The 11,029-nt window shown below is 41.6% G+C and overlaps 1 protein-coding gene across 1 annotated transcript in view; it reads left to right on the plus strand.

The window, feature by feature from the left end:
- Positions 1-8,867, plus strand: part of zc3h7a (zinc finger CCCH-type containing 7A) — a 30,352-nt gene extending 21,485 nt beyond the window's left edge. The window contains exons 16-22 of the mRNA XM_042341148.1: positions 1,264-1,340; positions 3,315-3,448; positions 4,300-4,405; positions 4,489-4,597; positions 5,706-5,833; positions 7,106-7,269; positions 7,818-8,867. Coding sequence (XP_042197082.1) covers positions 1,264-1,340; positions 3,315-3,448; positions 4,300-4,405; positions 4,489-4,597; positions 5,706-5,833; positions 7,106-7,269; positions 7,818-8,007 — 908 coding nt within the window. The 3' untranslated portion in view covers positions 8,008-8,867. The remainder of the gene's footprint in view (positions 1-1,263; positions 1,341-3,314; positions 3,449-4,299; positions 4,406-4,488; positions 4,598-5,705; positions 5,834-7,105; positions 7,270-7,817) is intronic.
- The last annotated feature ends 2,162 nt before the right edge of the window (positions 8,868-11,029 follow it).

The following is an 11,029-nucleotide window of genomic DNA, read 5'->3' on the forward strand; positions in this document are numbered from 1 at the left end:
CACGGCCGCCGAGGAAGGAGCGGAGAACTCAGGGGACAAGGAGGAGGCCAGACCCAGAGGAATGAAGGCAGCGGCCACTGTTTTGGGGAGAAAGGGGGTCAGAGAAGTCGGGGGGTGCAGAGGAGTGCAGGGACTTGAATACAAGGGTGAGGATTTTGAAATCGATCCTCTCCGGGACAGGCAGCCGGTGCAGTCTGGCCAGGACTGGGGGGATCGGGGAGCGGAGTTTCGTGCGGGTGAGAATGCGGGCGGCAGAGTTCTGAATGATTTGGATTTTGTGGATGGTAGTGGAGAGGAGGCTGGCGAGGAGGGCATTAGAGTAGTCCAGCCGAGAGGTGACAAAGGTATGGACCAGGGTTTCAGCGGCTTTTGGAGTGAGGTATTGGCGGAGACGGGCAATGGTGGTAGAAGGCAGTGCTGGTGAGGGACCGGATGTGGGGGAGGAAGGATAATTGGGGGTCGAACCTGACCCCTAGGTTGCGTACGGGTTCGGAGAGTGTTAGGGGGAGGTTGGGTAGGTGGAGGAGGTGAGAGCCGTGAGATTTCAGAGGTTGACGAGAGCCAAAGAGTATGGCTTCCGTCTTGTCAACGTTCAGCTGAAGGTAGTTTGCGCTCATCCAGCCCCTGAGGTCTGACAGGCAGCTGAAAAATAGAGTTGGGTTTCGTCTGCATACATGTGGAAGTGTACCCGGATGACATCCCATGGGGAACATATAAATCAGAAAGAGTGTGTGTGTACTGTGTGTGTGTGTGTGTGTTTTACACTGTGTGTGCATTACATTGTGTGTGTGTGTGTGTGTGTTACACTGTGTGTATGTGTTATATTGTGTTACAGAGGTGCCATTCAATCTGGTCAATGGATTCTTTACGAATTATCTTGCAAAGGGAGACTTCACCTCTACCACATCTCCCCTCCCTTCATAACAGTCTACTAAAGTCTGTACCAGCGATTTGCTAAAATATAATAATAATAATCCATATTTGATACCACACCTTTTACATTGGGAAGATATCTCTGAGCACTTCACAGGATAAGGTTCAGTGGTTGTAATGCATTGTGGGTGATCTCTTAGGATATATCTATGATATGAATGTATATTCTGAGGGATCTGAGAATGTCGGACTATTTTGAATTGGGTTCAGTGTTAGATTTAATGTTTGGAGACGTGGGAGTTGCATGAAAATAGTTTTATCCTTTTTACAAAACTTTGCAGTTTGTGTCATTGTCTTAAAAGGCTGAAATGTACCTGTTTGTGTTACCAGATATTTCTCATGAAGCAATAACTCAGGAATCAAAGAAGTATTTACAGAGCATGGAAGCGAGTTCCCAGGGAGGACAGGTATTAATCTTTATCTAATAGCTCGCTCTTTCATTTGGATGTACTGAGTAACCGAACAGCCTGCCCCAGTGACGAGTAGGGGCAGACTGGATTCTCCTTTTAGCCAATGCCCTCCCGGGGAGGATACTCCCAGCTGGACAAGCAGCAGGAAAGTTTGCTTTCAACAGCAATCTATGCAATTTAAGTTTGAATAAACTCCAGCATGTACCCCAATGCACACTGTGGGTTTCCCAAGTCTTTTACTCTTTCCATCTGCACCTAATACGCCCCAGAATTGGGTCAGCAGGGTGCGTCCCTTCAGGGAGTACAGATTCACCCACAAATTACACAGTCAATCCATTGTACAGTACATCTGTGAAGCGGGTTGAGACGTCTCGATGACCTGATAGGGTGTTATATCAAATACAAAGGTTATTATTATTCCAGACGTGGGAATTTACATGTGTCGGTGGCAAACGCATGTGGAACTCTGTCTGGTGTGGATATTCTTAATAATAATAATAATAATCCTTGCATTTGAAATCGAGCTTTTCACATCTTCTAGACATCTCAAAATGCTGCACAGAATAGACTGTAAAGTGAATTGACTGTATATTTTGTGTGCAAAACGCAGCAGCCAATTGTGCACAGCAGTGTCCCAGAAACAGCGGTGGATTGAGTGACCACATTATTATTGTTTTTTGGCAATAGTTTCCAAATATGTTTGACATCCAGCTGGCCATAAAAAAAATTAAGGCACAAAAACTTGTGTTTTGCAATTCAGTCCTGAAACTACACTTCAGCTGACGTTGACATAGTCGCAGTGTGCTGGGCCCTCTGTCCTTGATCTGTTGGAATCGTTGAAAAAGCAGATGACCAGTAATGCATTTACATTGCTGATTCTCTCAGGGTCACTTTCATTTGCCAGTCTGAGGATACTCAAGTGTTTGCCTTGTTGCAGATCTTGGACTTTTGAAATTCAGTTATATCTGCTGGTGTCATTTATTGCCCAGAGGCACACGGCTTGCATGTCAGACCAGGTATCTGTACGTCAGGAATTGATGCCAGTTATGATACCCACTGCAGTATGTTTCCATGTTTCAGTGCAGGATGGGGGGTGTCACATTGTCGAGATGCCGTCCTTCGGATGAGACATTAAACCTTGGTCCTGTCAGTGGACATTAAAGATCCCATGGTACTAGTTGAAAAGGGAAGGGAATTTCTTCCAGTGTCTTGGCCAACAAATCCCCCAAGTAAAATTGATCACTCACTCCATGGCTGTTCTGGGACATTGCTGTTTGCAATTGGTTGCCACGTTTCGGCCACAAAATGAACAATCCAGTTTACAGGATATCCTGTGAAGCACTTTGAGACATCTTAACGAGGGTATGTGCAGGTCCACAGCACTCTGGCATGTTATAATAATAATAATAATCCTTGCATTTGATATAACGCTTTATCAAGTTGTTGAGACATCTCAAAGCGCCCACAGAATATACTACAAAGTGAATTGATTGTATATTTTGTGAGTAATATTTTTATACCTTATAAAAATGTAATGTATATCTTAGAATAGGGTAGTTAGTGCCAAGTGTTGAAATCCTGTGATATCTGAGTTGCGGTGGTAGTGATGGTGCCTCTGGGTTGGTTAGCACAAGCTGGGGAGTTGAGGTCATCTGCATCCATTCTTCCAACTCAATGCAATGATCACATCTTTGTTTAAAAACGCAGATTTTAAACCAAGGTGTCATAATATGTATTGGTGTAAAATGATGGCAGAAGCCAGGGAGAGCTTTTTATTCCAGTATTAGTCCAGCACAATTCCAATAAAGGTGTCAAGATCTATTATTGCTCAACACCAATTGAAAAACCTGCTCCTATCTGTCTCTGTCTCATTGAAGCTTGCATCTTGCCGCTCAGAGCAGCGGCAGAATGAGATTGCACTACCTGAATACCTGGGGAAAATTGGTCAGTGATCTGTTGTTCTCTTTAAAGATACCTCCGGGCACAGTGAAATCTGGGAGCCTCAATTTAAACCTGAAGTTCGTGTGTGCACACTGCCACAGGAATGGGCAGTTTAGTGAGCCGGATAAGAACAGAAAATACTGCAGTGCTAAAGCAAGTCACCCGTGAGTAATCACCTCAACCTTCTTAAACTCGGTCATTTAGACATTGGATGTGGGCTTAATATTACTAAAGTGATCTTGACCATGCTGTATTAACTAAAACACCTGACAATACATATTACCAGAGACAAAAAATTATGCAATAAATGTGTTTTCATAGGTGCTGTACTAAACAATAATAATAATAATCCTTGCATTTGATACAGTGCTTTTCACGTCTTCTAGACGTCTCAAAGCACTTCACAGAATAGACTGTAAAGTGAATTGACTGTATAAACAATGTATGTTTTCTTCACTAAATCTCTCCTGTCCTCTGTTGTGGAATGTTGGTTTCCAATGTGGTAGCTCCGTGCTGCTCAATGTAGATGTGCAAAACTCGGCAGTGAATATTGAAAGGTCTGCGACCCACAAAAGCCATTGCAGCAAACAAAGCCTCATTACATCCTCGTTTGACGTTCACCCACTACACATCTAGCAAGAGCTGCAGGATAGCAGTGGCTGTTTTACTTTCAATCCCCTCATCTCCTGAATTTGGGAGGTGCTGATGGGAAGTCGAGCATAAGAACAACAACAACAACAATAAAATTACATTTACATAGCGCCTTTCACGTCGGGAGGACGTCCCAAAGCGCTGAACAGTAAGGTGTCGGGGCCTGAGCATGGGAGAGGGGTGGTGTAGGGCTGAGGGAAGGCAGGGAGGTGGGAGGGCGACCAAAGGCACGATCGAAGAGAATATCCTAATATTTAGGATGTTTTTTGAAATTGGATTTCTTTGTGATCTTAAAGAATAAGGAATACATATCCATAATATGTCAGGGTTGCCCTGTATGTTTTTATTTTCCTACTGTTTAAAGATGGACCAAAGAACGCCGTGTACTGCTGGTGATGTCTAACGAACGGAAGAAATGGACAACAATCCGGCCTTTGCCATCAAAGAAACCAATTCCACAGCAATTTGATGTGAGTTCCTTGAGAGAATCCCAGTCTGAAGGTGAAATCCTGTGGGCCATATTCAACATCTTTTTGTTTCTGTCTCTCACCAGCTGTGCATGAATATAGCCAAAGGGAAGAAATGCCAATACACCGGGAACTGCTTCTTTGCTCACAGCCATGAAGAAAAAGAGATGTGGACCTATATGAAAGACATTAACAGTAAGTCACAAGGCAGCAACTTACCTTTTGAAAGCAGCGATTCATGAATTCAAACAGTCACATTTGTACTAACCGTTGATTCTTTGTATGAAAGTGTCGCTCTGCAGCCTTGTACCCGTTTTGTGTCAGTCTGATCGTGATGGCTATTTAGTGTTGTCTGAGACAAAGGGAACACTGAGTCTCATCTGCAAACAAGTTGGATATCCACTTGTTACCAACAGCTCGCTCCTACAAACCTATGTTCCCACGTAGGCCCTCCATTCCCCATCCTGCCAGGGCCCATTTGCTAATACAGTGTAAACCAAAGCATTAAGTCATCTCGAGATAGCGGGAGAGCAGGACATTCTGGGGTTTGCTGTCCACAATGCGTCCACAATGCGTCTATTTACTTTAACAGTGAGTTGGTGTACATTTAATAATGTAATAGTGTCAGCCTGGCTCAGTCAGTGGCACTTATGAGTTTAAGCACATATGAAACTTATGAGTTTCAGAAATTTCAGCTGACGTAGTCAAGGCTGCCAATCCAGTGCAGCGCTGGATGTACTGCGTTGTTGAAGGGGTCGTCCATCGGATGAAATATTAAACAAAGGTTGTGTCCGGCTGTTCAGGTGGACTTTAAACATCCCATGACACTGTTTGAAAAAAGAAGGGAGTTTTTCCCACTATCCTGGCCAACATTTCCCCAGATAAAATTAGTCTTTCACTTCATGCCTCTTTGTGGGACATTGCTGTGTGTTGGATAACCCTTCAAGAAGAAATAGACAATTAATTGGGAATGAAAGAAGATGAGGGAGTATATAAAAGGATTCTAGGAGAACTGGTGTGAGTTTATGGTTGGAGTTGGAGAATAAAGGAGTTACTTACTACGCCAGTGTTGTGGATTTACAATCATTGCAGTGTGTGCAAATCAACTGCCATGTCCGCCTACAAAATACATAGTCGCTACATTTTACAGTCTATCTTGTGAAGCTATTTGAGACATCCTCCCGACACGAAAGACCGTGTTTCAAATGTAAGGATTGTTATTATACAGAAATGCATACCATTGGTATCTTCTTTGTGACCAAACTCCGCTTTTAACCTTCTGATTGTTTGAATTTTTCACCAGTCCAAGACATGGAACAGCTGTATGAGATGTGGCTAAAACGTCAGGAGCCAGAGAGAGAGGAGGCAGCATGTGCACCAAAGGAGAATGGTAAACAAATCCACATGCCCACTGACTATGCAGATCTCATGGTAAGTCATTAACTGCAAGGGCCAGGAGCCGATTTCTACATTCATAAGCCATGTCTATTTCATTATTTTAAAAATGCAATAAATTCTGGACTCGCTGGCCTAGGGAAAAAACTTCCAGGAATTTAACATTGCGATGTTTGTCTTCTATTCTGCTAACTCAGGTGTAGCGCTCTTGCCTCTGAGTCAGACTGTTGTGGGTTTGAGTCCCACGTCGGAACACAAACTCACATGGTCTAAGCTGACACTCACTCCTATGCAATCCTGTGGGGCAGGAGAATGCATTTTCGGAGGTGCCTTCCTACGATTGAGACATTAAACAGATCCCGTCTGCCTGTTCAGGTGCACATTAAAGATCCCATGGCATTATTTGAGAAGAGAAGGCAGTTTCTCTTTCAGTGTCGTGGCCAACAAACCCCAAAATAAAATTGGTCATTCGTTTCATCGCTGTTTGTAGGACATTGCTGTGCACAATTGTGTTGTCGCATTTACCTACACAATACACAATCGCTCCATTTCATGGCAAATCGTAAAGTAAAGCGCTTTAAGATATCCTTCTGACGAGGTAAGGCACTGCACCAAATGCAAGAATTATATTATTATAATCAGCTAAAACTGATTAGACACGAGCATTTAGGAGTAGTTACCCCAGCTCGCACAAGCATTTTAGCTCTTGCCAACCTGTGCCTAATACTCTGGATTTAGGTTACCAGGATGCGTCACTCCGGGGAGAGAGTGTGCATTCCATTCCAGACATGGGGAGATTTCCATGTGGAAATGGAAATATGTGAAACTGCCCAGTTTGGATGCTCTTAAGCATAGTGTGGGTTTCATTGATGTGCTAAGGCACTATATCGGATGCAAGGATTATTAATTGTTAATTCCTGAGGTGGTACATAACTCTGGAGTGTCACTGATGAGTTTACTCGTAAACAGTGTGTACAATGTACAGATGACACACAGTTTCTATTGGTGCCCACAACACATTAGCAGCCCTTCCTGGTTCAGGTATCACTGATTTACTGGCTGTGCTTTTCCATCATCCAGAAGGAAGTGTCATCAGCGGAAATGTAATCATTATTTTTTAAAAATTAAATTTTTTAATGGAGAAATACAGCACACAAAGGAATTTACATTTATATAACAGCTTTGATATTGGGATCATCTCACAGCGCTGTAGTGGAAGATTGTCCTATCTTCATCTGATGCCCTTTATTGTTGAATGTTTTTAAGTGGAAAATGTTTTCTCTTTCTTCTCTTTCTCTTTCGTCAAAGACCGGCTATCACTGCTGGCTGTGTGGGAAGAACTCTAACAGTGAAATACAGTGGCAGCGGCACATCACCGCGGAGAAACATAAAGAGAAAGTTTTTAGCTGTGAGGATGACCAGAATTGCTGGCAGCATCGCTTTCCTACAGGACAGTTCAGTATTTGTGAAAGGTACGAATGTTTAGAATTCATAAGCAGCAGAATGGTCCTGCTTCATTTGTTGCGCAGAGTCACAGTCTTCACATTAGGGGTGTGTGTCTGTGCATCAGAATATGTGCCATCTGTGGAGTCCTGTAGGATATTGGTTAGAGCACTCGCCTCGCAAGCGAGAGGACCTGGGTTCGATTCCCCGGTGGGGTGAAACCTCAGGCAAGTTTCCTTATTCACACACCTTTCTTTGCCTAACAGTAAGTAGGAATCTGGTTGTTTGTCTAAAATATCTTTCACTTTGGCAGATCGCTTTGCGGGGGTAATAATCCCTTCAAAAAAAAAGTCACTTAATCCACGGCTGTATGTGGGGACACTGCTGACACAATTGGCACAATATTTTGTTTCGCCCACAAAATATACAGTCAATTCACTTTACAGTATATTCTATGAAGCACTTTGAGACGACTCAACGACGTGATAAGGCACTACATCAAATGCAAGGATTATGATTATTGTTATTATTGTTGTGTTGAGAGGCACAGTTGGTGTAATGAGTATTTTTATTATAGGCATCTGAAGGGTACGTGTGTGGATGGAGAGAACTGCCATTTTGCCCATAGTAAAGCAGAGATGCAGGAATGGATGGACCGAAGAGAAGTTCTAAAGCAGAAACTAGCCAAGGCCAGAAAGGACCATCTGATTGCTCCAAATGATAATGATTTTGGCAAATTTGATTTTTTGATTAAAGATTTAAATTAATTTAATAACCAAGATATGTTCATGTTTCCAAAATAAGGTGTTACTGGTAGAAATTGACTCTTAAACAAAACCGAAATTTGATAGGCGGGTGGTGGAAATTCTTTGAATTGTCTTCCTGCCTTACTTTTGTTCAGTTAAAAACTGCTACGGTCTTGCGATAGCAGCATAAAGTGGGGGCATAAACACTATGCAGTTTGTTGTAATATTTGATAACGCAGCAGCTAATAGCACCCCACTTTGTGATGCATTGTCGCAGCCGATTGCTTTGAAGGTAACAAGGCGACGTAAAGAATAATGGACGTTTATTGAAGTGTGAAGATCAAATCCTTTTTTTTTGATATTCTCTATACTGTCATAGGAATACATTTTCAGAGCCACTTGGGACTTGAGGGAGATTTTTGGATTTGTATGCAAGCAGGGTTTTGAGGGTTTCACGGAATTTGTAAACGTTTTGGAGTATTTTAATAAGTAAGCAGAGGAACCAAGTTTCAATACTATGATCAATCAGTTTTGATAAAGATTAAGTGGCACAGCTCACGATGCTAGTTGCCATCGCTGAATGTGTCAGAACAATTGGGCACTTTTTTGATAACTGTTTCTAAAATAATGTTTTAAGCATTATCCATCAACATTCATCTTTATATAAGATGATTGGGGTTAAGTTTCTTCTCTACGTTTCTTAATTATGTGCTCCTTTTATCAGGTGTTAAAGAACACAGTGAAAAGACAAAAACATTGTTTTTTTTCTGTTGTCTGTTGCTTGCTATTTAAATGTTGATTTCTTTAAAAATCATATGTATTGCCAGTTGGCAAAAATTGTATGGACCAATATTGTCATTAATAAAGGATATGAAACCGTTTACATTATTTGTTGTTGGAGTCATTTAAACGGTAATGTTTATTTTAGCTGCAGGTAACTTTTTCTATATTTGGTATGACATTTATTATGTCTAAGGTTTCTGTAAGTATGGGAGCTTTTGTTAGTGCATTGGCTGCTGTAAATAGTGTTCAACAAGGTGTTAGACACCTATTGTAATGTGGCTTCATTTAACAACATTTCTCTTGTGCTACTTTGCTCCCAATAAATGTACTAATGTGGCTCTATCCTTTCCTATATTTAATAATAATAATAATCCTTGCATTTGATATAGCGCTTTTCACGTCGGGAGGACGTCCCAAAGCGCTTCACAGAACACACTGTAAAGTGAATTGACTGTATATTTGTGGGCGAACGCGGCAGCCAATTGCGCACAGCAATGTCCCACAAACAGTCGTAGATTGAAAATGACCAATTTATTATTGTTTTTGGTTTTGGAGGGATTATTATTAGGCTCTGTGTGGAGTAAGGAAACTTGCCCAAGGTTTCGCCCTCTGCCTGGGATTGAACTCAGGTCTCTCACTTGCAAAGCGAGTGCTCTAACCACTGAGCTACAGGACTCCAGACAGACTTAAAACAAATCTTTCAACTCTGAAACGTTCATTGATTGACTCATCAGAAGTCACCCAAAATGCGCATATATTTAAATTAGTTTCTATTAGTTTAAAAAACCGGGATAGAAACTAACAAAGCAATAAGGCTGGAAGTATTTAAAAAGATCAGACTGTGTATGGTGGGACTTGAATAAAGTGAAACATGAGCTGAGAGATAACCCAACAAGGATATGACAAACAAAATTCACAAGATACTGAAGAACACTTCACCACTGAATAGAAATTCATCCTTTCAGTCTGTGTATGTTGTGGAATAAAAACCATAGACCACACAACAATGAACAGTAATCAGTACAGGTTTTATTACGAGCTTTATTACAAGCTTTATTACAAACTTACCGGAAAGGGGAAGCTCCCAATCAGGTTCCCAAGTCACCCGAGATGGTACTTCCAAAGAATGTATAAAATCAAAGGGTTATATTCTTTTTCTTAACAGATTATGTGGCATTTTACAACAAATGATTATTTGTTACCATGACCCGTGACAATTCTGCAGCATTTTCACATCCAATCATAGCAATTAACAGTTTTTCTTTGTTTGCTATAATTTCACATAGTCATATCAGAGTCATGTGATCTTACCTGACCCTGAAGAGTGGTCCCATCTGGTTTTAATAATCATCTCTTCTAGTCTGGAAAAGGGTTGGAATGTCTAAGACTTTGTGTAAAGACCTTGAGTAAGACCACTGTATAAGGCTATGTGGCAACACCGTGTACGTGCTTCAATTATCTATCACGTGAACCAACCATACACGTTGTCAGGGTTGTATAACCTCTGTAGGCTGATGGTACTTTTAATGTCACCTTCCACATGTATACAATGTTCACTGCTCAACAGCAAATGCTGCCATCTGCCGTATTTACACAAGATCTATTATACATTTTATCCTCTTTTCATCACTAGGTGAATGGTGGATATTCTGTAAAGTGGTGTGCCTGTATTTTTTGTGGGCGAACAACAACAATAACTTGGATTTATATAGCGCCCTCCATGCCGGACGGCATCTCAGAGCGCTTAAACATATCCCTCTATTGGTTTTAAAAGCTCCATGTCCTAGAAATTGTCCATGTCTGGTTAGCTTTATTTCCAAATTCCCAAGCCATGCTCGTTGTGCTTGAGAATGTCAGCAGAGCTGTGTACTTAATACTGCTGCTAACCCTGTCTCGAGAGCAAGTGAACGCTGACAACAGGAAAAAGAAATTCCTCCTTGTTTCATTTGAGCCAATTGCACATTGACCTGTGGGAACAGCTCCTTCTCCTGCGCTATCTTCCGTTGTGGTGCCAATAACAACTGAAGGAATCTTAAAATAATTAACATTTTTATCTGAGTCCTTCCTATGACTATGCGACTTGTGCAGATTTGGAGGGGTGGGGTTATGAGCTGAAATTTAAAGTTCATTCTTTTTTTAATTCAGTCTCGTCAAAAAAGTTAAGAATAACATCTGGCGAACAACCCCACCCCCCAAATAAAATTAGCCTTTCGTTTCAAAGCTGTTTGTGGGATGTTGTTGTGCACATTTGGCATCCCTC

This window comes from Callorhinchus milii, unplaced genomic scaffold, assembly GCF_018977255.1.
Source record: "Callorhinchus milii isolate IMCB2004 unplaced genomic scaffold, IMCB_Cmil_1.0 Scaffold16, whole genome shotgun sequence".
In the NCBI taxonomy this organism is placed as follows: Eukaryota; Metazoa; Chordata; class Chondrichthyes; order Chimaeriformes; family Callorhinchidae; genus Callorhinchus; species Callorhinchus milii.